Raw genomic sequence first — 13,061 nt, forward strand, 5'->3', positions numbered from 1 at the left:
AGAAAAATTATATTTGATGGTATTTGGGGTGTTACCATAGGCACTATCAAGAACAAAAATTTCCTGGCAATGAGTAAAATCCACAAACCCTCAAGAGACTAAATTTAATACTAAATTTCACATATTTCTTGTAAACTCACTAATACATCAGTGGAGTTTCTAAGCAATCTTATCGGGTAACTGCGTAAAGGTTAATTTGCTAACACTCTGTTTAAATTAAAAGACACAGAAGCAGATGAGCAATTCATAATGTAAATAATATTCTCTGTTTTCTTTTACTTTTTTAAAATGGGAACCGTCTCAGTCATTGACAGCAATCATGATCTCTGGGTCGGCACCTTTCACGGATTAATTAACTGATGGGGAGGCTGGTGTACCAGAGCACAGTCAATAATTGCCAGAGAAATTTGCTACGGGTCTTGTTGCAAAATCTGTAGGCCCAGAGACTTTCTTGTACTACTGGATTTTTATGCAGCTTCTAATCCCCAGAATCCCATGGGAAGAATAAAGGATATCTATTTCCATAGATGGTACCACAATTCACCTGAGTTTAGCAAAGAAACTAGATCTTGATTTTTTTTTTCCTTTTCCCAAAGGCACATACGTAATTCATTACCTGTTGGTTATACCTACAAAATATACATCAAATCTACCCACTTCTCTCTGTCTCCGTTCCCATCACCTTGACCAGACTAGCCTAATCTCTCCTGCACTACTACACTGGTTTCCCAAATGGTTTACTTGCCTTGCTCCAGCACAAACTGGATATTTATAACATGAGACACTTCCAACATTTGACACTTGAAAATGATACTTCATCAGCTATACAAGGAAAAGGTCTGGCAATTGCAACAGGACTGACAACTATTCTTTGGGAAAAGCAATCTTTATTATTATAGTAATAAGAATAAAATGTTTTTAGTAACTAATACATTTTTTTTAAATATAGCTAAGGAAAAAGAGGCAGGTAACAGTCTCCTAAGAACTTTTCTGTCTTCAGTTCAGTCTCTGAGCAATTCAACTATCCAGCATGTTTCTTAGTTTTCTCATCTAGGGAAGGAGTTGGAACACACTGGCTACATTTCAAGATAATCCAAGGTGAATGAGCCGTTGACCAGGGCTTTTCCAGTCATAATAGACACCTCTGGAAGCCGTAGTTTTTGAAACCATTAGTTAAGGTACAAAGTTGAGTCCAGGAAAAATTGGCTTCTACATAATTTGAACTTGAGAAGGACTAGAGGACAGAGTGTATTGTCTGTGTGTATGTAGACATAACAAAGCTATTTTCATGCACAGTCCTGGCAGAAGGCCCGTGGTAACTGCTCTGTGGGTCTGGTTACAATTATTTCACTATAAGGAAGAGTTCAGGACAGTACATCCCTTCTCTGTCCACTAGGCCTCAAGTCGAAATGTGCATTGTTTTTACCTTATAAACCTTTTCAGCTCTCCTCCCTGGCTTTCTTTTAATTCTCTTCACCCTCTTCACGCTGTATACCCCAAGCATTCATACCAGAAATCTCAGCAGAATTTTAAGCCCAACATACAACACTCCAATACACAAAAACTCTTAAGAGTGGGTGAAAGGAAGGGCGTGTGGAATACCTGTTTCTTTACCCTTGTATTTGTGTGGAATCAGGGCACATATTCTTGTATTTCTCCCTGTGCGAGCACTTTCTAAGTTCTAATTAAAATAAATAAAACTGTCGTAAAAGGAAAAGCTTGGTATGCCCTCTGCAATTTTACCTCAATAAGCAAATACACTTGTGCTCCCCACCCACTGCAGCATCTCACAGAGCTGAATGTGGCCCTCGGGAAAATTTTTAATGAGACATTTTATACTAAAATGTGTTTTTAATTTAAAAAATACAAAGATGATAAGACTAGTTTACAGGATATCAGTACTAAGATGCTAACCTCAATATTAAGAAATGTTTATGTCTATCCTTCTTATGTAGCCTCCGTTAACAGTGCTCAGTTCTAGAAATCTGATGCACCCCTCACCCCAGTGAGTACTTTAACTCAGAGCTGGCTGGTTCAAAACTCCAGAACCCCTTCTCGACTGTCCCACATATTAACTTCTCACAATCACTGTATCCCAAATATTCTGGTCATTTTCCAACCATTTTCCAACACTGGAAACACATAGGTAAGACAGATTATGATGAAAGGTGAAACAGAAACAGAGTGGTTGATTCATCTGAATTACGTAAGATTTATATAGACGGACTTTTTAGGTTTATAAGAAATGCAGATGGTCAGTTTAATTTCCTGAGAAAATTTTCAGGATGGATTTGTGAAATCAACAGCATATGGTGTGAATCATCCTTTGGCTCAACACTTCTTTAACTTTTCACACTTTGACCTTTCCATGTCTCGAATGATCCCTTCCTCCAAAGATAAAAGGTAGAGGGGCTTCTCTTGGAAGGTGAGAGGGGGAATAACATCATGTCTTTATTTTAGCCAGGTGAAGTCCACTTCTAGCGAATGATAAATCAACAGGATGAGAGACGAGTTGAGGCAGTATGGGAGAAAGAAGTCACTAATGAATATCAGCTAAAGTATTTGGAAGATAAAAGTAATTAACGGAGCAATTCTTTAACTTCTCTAGGAGTCAGTTCCATTGTACAAAAAATAATGTTGGACTAGATGAATTAATTTAATATTTGTTGAGAATGGACCTTGTTCAAAACACTATGCTTAGGTGTCATGGAGGATACAAATTTCTATGGAACCAATGTTCCAATTTGAATCATCAAAGCTGGGCATTTCTATTTTCATCCAAGTCCTGCACCCTCTACAACCTTTCCCCCAGAATGATTTCATTGACTTCCTTAAATAATTTGCATATATCTGTTAGTGTACATTGCTTCCCTAATGAGAATATATAATCCCCTGAAAGCAAGTGCTATCTAGTATTTTATACCTATTTGAATTATGCCCTGAGTAACTTAGTGCCTAGTATGATGCTTTAATTTTTTGCAGCGTTCAATATATTTGTTATATACACATAAATAAAGATAAGATATAATCCTTATTCTCAAGGAATTTAAATTTAATTTGCAATAGGAGGGAAAAGATAAGTAATAAGGAGAAAGTAGATGAGCCTACCTAGAAACAAGTGAATGTGTATATGTATGTGCATATATAAGATACCAGAGGGAGCTAATGTTCAATATGCATCAGGTGTATTTCTGCTGTAGAAGAGCAGCTGTTATTTTAATTTATTTTCTAAATTTAGATCTAGATATATTAGGTTTTCTCACAGTAAAGTATTCTTGTGGCCTCTGAGATATGAAACGTAAGAAAAAGGCTTTGGGGTCACTTAAAGCAAGAATTTGTAGGAGATTCTTTATACCAATACCCTTTTAGGAAGTTTTAGATAATTTCAGACGTTTCAACCTGACTCAGTCCCTTTTATTTACCATTCACTGTACAGTGTAATGTTTCTTGATTACTGAACATATATTCTTCAATTTTCCAATGAAAGACCCTTTGCAATTAGAAGAAGAAAGGTTCCTTTGATGAACTTAATTTTTGTATTTCCTGAGTTGATGCTGATATTTTTACATATGAAATATTCCACTAAAATAAGCTTTTCTTTGCTAATAATTGCAGATGGGTGAGGAAAACTTTCAGTACAACTTATTATTCTGAGCACTCTGTACTTTCATGAATGTTAGACTTTATTTTATAAACCATTTAATACAAAACATCATTTAACAGCAAGCTTTTTTATTTTTTTCCCCATAGGTCCATAGCACTAGGAACATATACTAGGATCTAGATGCAAAACACTTAACAGACATAAGGTGTTCTGCCAGGTTGCTAAGCTAAAATTAGTACAGCCATCTTTCATTTCGGTTTTTCATTTAATAAATCTGTTTCCTTGTATACTCATTTTATTTGAACTTTTTGAGTTAGGTTACGTAAAAAGACACCATTTTAAGCAGCAATAGCCCAAATGATATCCTATAATCACTGATTACATGTTCCCTATTCACTCAGCTGAAACACCAGAAAGTCACCAAAAAAAATGCACACACACACACAAAATTTGTACTGTTAAACCTTCTGAACCAATAAAAATGTTCTGAGGGTACCACAACACAAAAAGTTTTTTCTCCCCTCTCTTTTAAGATTAAAGTATTTTCTCTTATTCTGAAATTGTCCATAATTTTTGGAAGCATCTTTAAGAGCAAGGAGGAAATCTCCCACTTTAGCAGAAAAGCAAGACTCATGATGAGATTGTCAAAGGTGGCTGATCTGCCCGCCTCAGTCTCCCAAAGTGCTGGGATTATAGGCATGAGCCACTGTGCCCAGGCATAGCAAAGTTATTTCATGATCAAACTTGTTATGTTTGAATAAGAGATCTGGATACTTTATCTGTTTCTATGTTTTGTATTTCATTCCACTTCTTTTTCTTTCTCCCCCACGACATTTTTTTTGAGATAAGGTCTCATTCTATTGCCCAGGCTGGAGTGCAATAGAATCTGGTGTAATCATAGCTCACTGCAGCCTTGAACTCCTGGGCTCAAGGGATCCTCCTGCCTCAGCCTCCTGAGTAGCTAGGACTACAGGATGGATGTATTTATTTTCTTTTCCCTTAAGTTTCCTGGGAAGGTTTTCGAATGGCAGCAAGGCCAATGGTAGAAGCAGCATCACAGAAGGCACCACAGTCCTACCCATGCAGGCAAACGTCTGGAATGGAAGGAAAGGAGGCTGGGGAAAAGCTCAGGATCTAGTTTTCTCTAATGTTCCTAGGACTGAGTAAATACAGTAATCTAGTGATGTTCAGAGAAACAATAAATTTCTCCTGATAGTACAGGGTTAGCTAGGACATGCAGTTAAATAGGGACTGGCAGACACCTGCAGCTTTTCATTCAAAGGCTCAGCATATCCAGTTACTAAATGAACCCTGACAGGCCATGCATTCCCAGCGAGTAGGGCAGTGTCCTGAGTCGTAACTCTGCCTAACACTGTGGCTTTCTCTCCTCTCTTCTTAAAAGAGAGTATCTTGTAGATCTTGCTCCTCAACTTGTGATAGTAGAGGCTGAATCTCAAAATACCAAATTTCAAGTGCTATTGAGAAGTAATAGTGTTAAGAGGAGATTGCGAGGGGTGGGGCTGGGTAAATGAGTGAGGCACATATACAAAGAATAGGTTTAGATTTAGAGCAACTGCAGCCTTAATGCAGCTGGAGCTCCTCTCTTTAATTTCTTAGTTTTAGGTATGTTTCACATTAAGCTGGAGGCCCAATGCTTATTGATGCTAATTTAACATCAATATCTGACCCACCCTTTTAGTAACTCAGACCTCTTTCCCGTAATTTTGAGCTTCATTTTACAGGCAAAGATTGGCCTGTACAACAAACCAATGGAGTTACAAAAAATGGTTTGTTCTTTCTCAGTTTATCAGATAGTTTACCATCCATTTTGGCCCCACAATTGGAGTGGACTGTTCACATCTTAAAACACAGTGGATTTTCCAGGTAGCCTGTATCTTAGGAACTTCCTTCTACTCATCACAGTTTTGTTAAAAATAGATCTTTAAAAATGCTTAAAATGCAAAAGAGAGAGAGAAAAAAAAAAAAACAGCTGTAGTGTTTCAATGTGTTATGCAGTCCGAAGTGACCTTATCTCAGGCTATTTGAGGCACAAAGTAAGATTTTTACATTTCAGCTTAAATCATGATTAAAACAACTGTTTTTTTAAAAATAATAGTGTTACAGTAATAGCTCAAAGAACTGAGTATCACCTAATTCTATGTAGCAATAGTTACAGTATCAGGCTGCCAAGTTTTAGTTTGAGATAGCCTTTGAGGGGGATCAGAACAGAGGAATTCCTAATGTTTTTTCTTTTAATATTTTGTGGAAACATATTCCAGAGAAACAATCTAGAATTTCAGAATAAAAACTATGTATTTTTCAAAAATCCTGGGTAGAGTTCACCAAATTAAAAACACAAACACTTAATTGAGACTTCTGCTGCCAGAACACTTTAGTGAAAAGTTGTAAAGTGAGAATTTAATAGGATAAGCGCCAGTTCCTTGCTAAACCCAAACTTTTAACACCTTGAAAGATGTAATATGTTGAAAATGACTTCATATTTAACCTCGTCAAAAAGAAAGAAATCCAAATGTTCATGTGGGCTTGGATATCTCTCAATGTCAAAGCTTGGGCAAGAGGCCACCCAGAGACAGGGCACCACATCCAGAGCCCATGTTCTTCCCCTAGTTTCAGTCCAACACATGACTTAGCAATTTACTGTATCCGCATTATATTCAGGTCCAGCTGCCTTAACATAGGCTCTCCGTCTTATAGAGGGGCAGCTGTGAATGCTGGGAAATTACCTGTGTCCTGAGAATGAACTAGCATGATTCTTTTTTTTTTTTTCTTTTTTGAGACGGAGTCTCGCTCTGTCACCAGGCTGGAGTGCCGTGGTGCGATCTCGGCTCACTGCAAGCTCCGCCTCCCGGGTTCAAGTGATTCCCCTGCCTCAGCTTCCCCGGTAGCTGGGACTACAGGTGCCCGCCACCACACCCAGCTAATTTTTGTATTTTTAGTAGAGACGGGGTTTCACCATGTTGGCCAGGAGAGTCTCAATCTCTTGACCTCGTGATCCACCCACCTTGGCCTCCCAAAGTGCTGGGATTACAGGCATGAGCCACTGCGCCCAGCCACACAGTTCTTATTGTAATCCCTAAGCCTCTTCATTATCTTCGTATTCCTTCCCTGTCACTGGCTATTGCGCTACTTCAGGGTGCAACTAGATGAATGGGCCTTGCCCTTCCTCCCTAGGGCAGAGGTGCAAGGCGATTTTTAGAATACCGCTTATATCATTAGTTCAGTTCCTTTTTCTTATGATCTTCCTGCAGGGAGAGCCTCAGAGAACAGGCCTTCCATCCCTATTCTAAAATTGGACAAGATGGGTTTGGAATTCAGATTTTTTTCAGAGATGGTGCCCGTAACATACATGACACAAACCCTCCAGCGGGGGGCTGAGCCAGCACCTCACAATCAAATACATGAATATTTCACAATAAATGTTATAAATAATACTGTAAATAGCCTCAAATAAGTTTATGGCAAACTTTGCCAAAAAATGAACTCTAGTGTTAAATTTGCAAAAGAACGTTCAGTTTTCCTGGCATTTAGGATTTTAAAATTGAGGACAAGAGATTTTAGATCTGTATTATTAGGTTTTCAAAAAGTTAAGACAAATTAACCTATTCTTAGAGAAAAAAGAGATGGGGACCTATTTACAAATAGCCTAAAGGGGTCTTTCACAGTAATCTTTTTGACATAGAATTTGACTATATTGAACAGGATTTGATATAAGTGGGTTGTCCTCGTCCCTGGCATATGCTATTCTGCAGAGCCAGTCTGTGACTGTGCTATTGTTGTGGAATCTGAGCTGCCTAGTCATGCTTCAGAGAAAGGGACCAGAAATGGGCAGACCTAACCTCTCTGGGACGCTCAGGAACATTCCCAGACTAGAATAAAAACCTCAACAAGGCAAGAGAGGGAGCCAACTGGCATGCATGTGCTATGACTCCATAATAAAGTAATTACACAGTTTGATTTTTTAAGCATGTAAAACCAAAAACCTTATCTTCTTAATATAGGGGAATTTTTTTTTAAAAGCCCAAACCTTTGAAGTTTTCAAGGTGGGATTGGGAAGATTATATTCTAGGCTGTCATGCTAGGGGCCATACACAAGGGAAGGGGTACGTTTTCCCTGAGATCAGGGGTTGTCACCATTGAAGACATATAGAGATCAAGGCTTACTTGGCTTCCAGGGCCAGTGCAATGATGCCTGCAGCCATGGGGGCTGAGGCCGACGTCCCAGTGTGGTTGTCCGTGCAACGCTGCCTCAGATCTGTAGTGATCTGGAAAACAAAGTGAAAAGTTTAGATCTCTGAGGCCAATGTGAGTTACCTGCAAGTAGAAAGAAATATACTCATAAAAATAGAATGGGGGTATATGTTAAATACTTGGTTTAAATTCCTTGTTCCTACATGCCTGTAAATCATATCACTTCCAGAGAACTGCCTGCGTAGATCAACTCTGAAAAGGGAAGGGTTTGGAAACTGAACTCCATTTCTGTTAAAACCAGGGTCAAAACCAGGATGAGCCTATGGATGAAAACATAAAGACTGTGCAAATACCTCTTTAAATTCTGCTCTGTAAGCATCTTGCTTGCTTCTCCCTAGCGCCAGTTCTGGTTAAAACTGAAGTTCTTCCCTTGCCCCAACATTTTAAAATAATCAAACACATTGTATCAAATCCAGACATAGAGCAGGCACTGGCAACATACAGAATAAAAGTACACAGTCCCTGCAGCCCAGAACTGTTACCTTGGGGAACCACAGATTTCAAGCCAAAAGTATGCTCTGCCATAGAAAGAACCTTTGGTGGTGGACCTGTTTCTAGAATCAATAGAAATGTTGCATGGATGAACCAAGACTTCCTCAAAGACATAACATGGATACTAAAAATAAGGCTGAAGCCAGTGTACTTGATCTGCAATTACAGCACTAAGTGTAAGCTTGTATATTAGAGAAAATTAGTTATTTCTCCATTTTATTTTTTAATCAAAATGTGAGAACTAAGTCATTTTTATCCTCTTGGCTTAAATCCAGTTCACTTCAGCTGTGACGGAATAATATTATCATCTAGCAAAGGCAATGTTTCTCAACCTTTGTTTCATTATTTTCTCACTATGGAAAAAAATACATTACATTTAAATTCTCCTTAAATACTACGGAATAAGATTCTAGAAACCACTGAAATAGCTCTAAGATTTTTTAAATCCTCCTCTTGGACAAGAATCTATTTTTTGCTCTCTTGGGGACATTATCACCTCTGGGGGAGTATAGAGGGCTGTGAGAGGAGTTAGTGGTCTCACTGAAGTTACTGGAAGACTATTAGTATCTGTCTTTGGCATCAAGGCAAGTATATTACCATATATTACAGATAAAGGTCAGCAGAAAGGTGAAGGGGGATCCAGGCAGCTGAAAACAAAGCCCTCTCCTTCAAAGCGCTTCTTTCAAGAGGAGTGTGAAAATCAGTTAAATTTGGTCTGGAAAGAAATTTGATCTTCACAGGAAGAAAGTGCTTTATAGCTCCTTAGAGACCAAGTCTCGCTTAGAAGTTTATTCTAGGTCACATGAAGATGTCTAAGTAGACTCTTTTATGACCTCTCATGGATCTAGATAGGCATTCTGGCTGATTTAGTTTCACATGAGACCGTAAGTTCTTACTATCCTTTCTTTGTTCCTTTTGACAATGCTAATGCTACCAGATTATCTGTACTAGATGGATACGGGTACTGATATAAAAGGAGTGAAAGAATGAACAAAGATCTACAGAACTCCATAGATATGGTGGTGGGGAAGGAGTCAAACTTTTCACTATGCGTTCCTGAATGAATGAATGGTGTGCAAAAACCCGGAAGCCATCTACTGAACCTCGACATCTGATGCTTGCAGGATGTTTGGGTAAACAGGGCCCTACCCACTTCTATGTTAAGAAACTGGGCTTTTCATTGTTGACTTTAAAAGGTATTTTTTATTGTGTTAAAAAGTATATAACATAAATCTACCCTCTGAACAATTTTTATGTGTGCAGTACAATGTTGTTAACCATATGTACAAGCTTATACAATATCACTAGGTTTTTTCATCTTGCAGAAGTCAAATTCTGTACCCATTGTACAATTCCCTATTCTCCCTCCCCTTACCGCCTGGCAACCACCATTCTTGTTTCTACTGCTATGTGTTTGATTCCTCTACATACCTCATGTAAGTGGAATCATACAGTATTTGTCTTTTCATAATAGATTATCTCATGTAGCATCATGTCCTGAAGGTTTACCAATATCGTACCGTATGACAGGATTTCCTTACTTTATAAGGCTGAATATATTCCATGATGCCACATTTTCTTTATCCATTCATCTGTCGATGGACACATGGGTGGCATCTACCTCTCAGCTACTGTGAAGAAGGCTGAAAATGCACATGGGGGAGCAGAAACCTCTCTGAGACCCTGTTTTCAGTGCTTTCAAATAGATAATTCCAGAAGAGGAATTGCTGGATTGTTAAAAGGAATTGCTGCCTCATTTGAAATTATGGGTGAATTAGCAGCCTGATTTTCCAAAGCCCTGGTCCCTAAGTCAATGCATGAACACCCCAGAAGTAGCTTGTTTCCAGGTGTCCAGATCTGCTGTTGTTGAGACGGCCTTGCCTGCATTCTTCCTATTTTACCTCACCCCATGGTCACATTCCTTTGTTCAAGTTTTATTTTTTTTTTCAATGATTTGTGCCTGGATTCAAGACTTTTCATGATATTTTCCCACTTGGCTCTCCTTGCTTATTCTTCAGCTGCACCAGACACTTTCAATGCACAGAAACAAATCCAGAATAAACACTCCAAGTGTGTGTAGCATTTGAGTCTAATAAATAACCACCTTCAGCCAACCTCAAATGTGAACAGTCAAAATGTTATGATCTTGCATTTGCAATAGGAATATGCTTCGTCTGTATAGTGACCAGGTATCTATGCATACAACATATAACTTTAATATAAACTCACTTAGTACATTTATATATAAACACAAATGAAGTGTTAAATGCTATTAATGTAGGCAAGTCTGTGTAATTCCAAATCCCCACTGCGTTATAATTTTTTTCAACCACTTGAAACGAAACTTGAGACTGGGGACTAGGGCTGGATGGGGTGGAGGAGAAAGGTGATGGAAAGGAGTAGTTAAAAGGAATGGGGAGAAAAGAAACAAAAACATCCCCGCTCCCTTCTCATCCTGCTTGAAATGGAAATTCCAGCTGGGTCATTTCATGAGGACGTTACTATCAGAGGGGGCAATATTTAGGTGTAAATTGCTGGAAAGATCTAAGGCAGGGTTTTCGTCATTAAGAGAAGCCACAGTATTGGAGTTTTTGTGTCTATCTTCAGAAATAAAAGGCAAAGACCACCAAAGAGCAGGCAATCTTGAAGAAAAATGACATTATGAAAACTGGAACCACATGGAAAATCCCCATTAATCACAACACATGTATATAGGATCTGACAGTGCAATTTAAAGGCAAGTTGCATTCAACAGTTGGCCCACGACATGGGGCAGGGAGCGCAAAGATTCTACATGCAAGCACTTTCACTTTAGATTCCATTTTAAAGAATGTCTCAGAATTTGGTCTCAATCCTGACGGCACATCTTGCATGCTCCAAATTCCCCCAAATTCACTACACAAATCAGAAACAGAATTTTTCTCCAAAGAACTTCTCAGATTGCTCAAGAAAATATCATGTGTGCCCATCAGAGTGATGGAAACTGGAAAGGACACCAGGCCCTGAGCCAGATCAAAGCTGTCCTGATCAGCAAATTAGATTTTCAGTATCTCTCAGGATCAGTAGCAGATGGTTTTTTGGACTCCACTATGTTAGGGATGTCATCTTCCTTTGGTGAGAAGCGGTGGATATTGTTCAGGTTTAGACAGCCTCCACTAAGATGAACCATCACTTTTTCTCACCCTAAGCAATTATTTCCTAATAGTTCACATTTCATTACTTGTTCTGATTGGACATTTGGTTTTAGCCTATTGATGTAAGTCTCCAGGGAATCTCAGTTCAGATTGACTTTGGCCATAAGTGACAAGCTTTTAGAGCAACCCCACAGTCAAGCGTTTCTCTCTCCTTGATATCTAGTGATCTGTTTTACTTTGAAGGTGCCATATTGTCTCATATCTGTTAAAAGAGCAACTGAACAGATATTTTTGAAACATGAAATGATTTTACTGTCTGTTAGGTTGAATTTGTTTCTGGTGTTGATTTTGATTTGAACTAGAATTGTGCCAAGAAAGCTGTTTCAGACACAGCTATGGGGGAGAAGGGCAGAAACTAAATCTTAAATGTGTCAATGACTAAAATAGAAGAAGCTGATTTATTAAGCACAGTAAAATAAAAACTGAAGACTAAAGAAAGCTTTCTGCGTCCACAGAAGTCACAAAGACTGGTGAAAAATTCAATCATGACTGACAAGTCCACACAAAATCCCACTCTCATGTTGCTAAAAGAATCTGTAAATGTGAAGTACAAATAGAAGATTTCGCTCACAAATGGAGGGTTGCTATCACTAAAGAAGAATCCCATGTTATATCGCTTTGTACCTCCATAATGTTCAGCTCAGTTCCATGTACCAAGAGGTACAATATTTATTTGCTAAGTTGAATCCCTAAAAATCAAGCCCCTTTATATTCATTTCATTCTATACTTCAACTCTTCCGTTCATTAGAAAACACTCAAAGTCACTTCTTTTTCCACCACCCAAACAAAACTCACAGAAATTTGTAGTCAACCTATCAAAATTATGTGTGCATATGTGTATATGCAAGCCAGGGTTTAAAGTACAGCTAATACTCTCACAAGTACTACAGGTTGTGTATCCCTTACCCAAAATACTTGGGACCAGAGGTGTTTTCAATTTCACATTTTTGCAGATTATGGAATATCTGCATTACACCAGTTCAACATCTCTAATCTGAAAACTTGAAATGCTCCAAAATCTCAAACTTTTGGGATGTCAAAATGACACTCAAAGGAAACGCTCATTGGAATACTACAGATTTTGAATTTTTGTATTAGGGATGCTTTATCTACCACCAGCTACCTCTAAAACTCCACTGCTTCCTCTAAAACTACCACAATGAGCAGCCTGCAATGAGTGAGACAGTGTGCAAGAGGTATTTATGTGTGTCTGTATAAAATGATATATAAACCCACAGGAACACTGCAAGGAAGATATTTTATTACCTAAGGAAATAGAGGCTCAGAGGGGTTAAGTAACTTGCCCAAAGGCAAACAGCTACAAAAGGACTCGTAAGTGGTAAAGATATCAAATTCTTAAATAGTAGCAAAAGAAAAAAAAGCTGAGTTACAAAGTGTAGTCATTCATGAGAGCAAAGGCAGCAACAATGGCAGAACTGGCCTTGTAGCCCAGCCCAAGTCAGCAAGTCCGTAAGGAGGTTCCTTCAGGCCATTAAAATGA

At 38.5% G+C, this 13,061-nt stretch overlaps 1 protein-coding gene across 3 annotated transcripts in view; it reads right to left on the minus strand.

Moving 5' to 3' along the window:
* Positions 1 to 13,061, minus strand: part of PCSK5 (proprotein convertase subtilisin/kexin type 5) — a 464,591-nt gene that overhangs the window by 239,629 nt on the left and 211,901 nt on the right. For all 3 annotated transcript variants that reach the window (XM_033237074.1, XM_033237073.1, XM_033237072.1), the window contains exon 9: positions 7,787 to 7,887. In XM_033237074.1, the coding sequence (XP_033092965.1) occupies positions 7,787 to 7,887 (101 nt within the window). The remainder of the gene's footprint in view (positions 1 to 7,786; positions 7,888 to 13,061) is intronic.

This window comes from Trachypithecus francoisi, unplaced genomic scaffold, assembly GCF_009764315.1.
Source record: "Trachypithecus francoisi isolate TF-2019V2 unplaced genomic scaffold, Tfra_2.0 Lachesis_group16, whole genome shotgun sequence".
NCBI lineage: Eukaryota > Metazoa > Chordata > Mammalia > Primates > Cercopithecidae > Trachypithecus > Trachypithecus francoisi.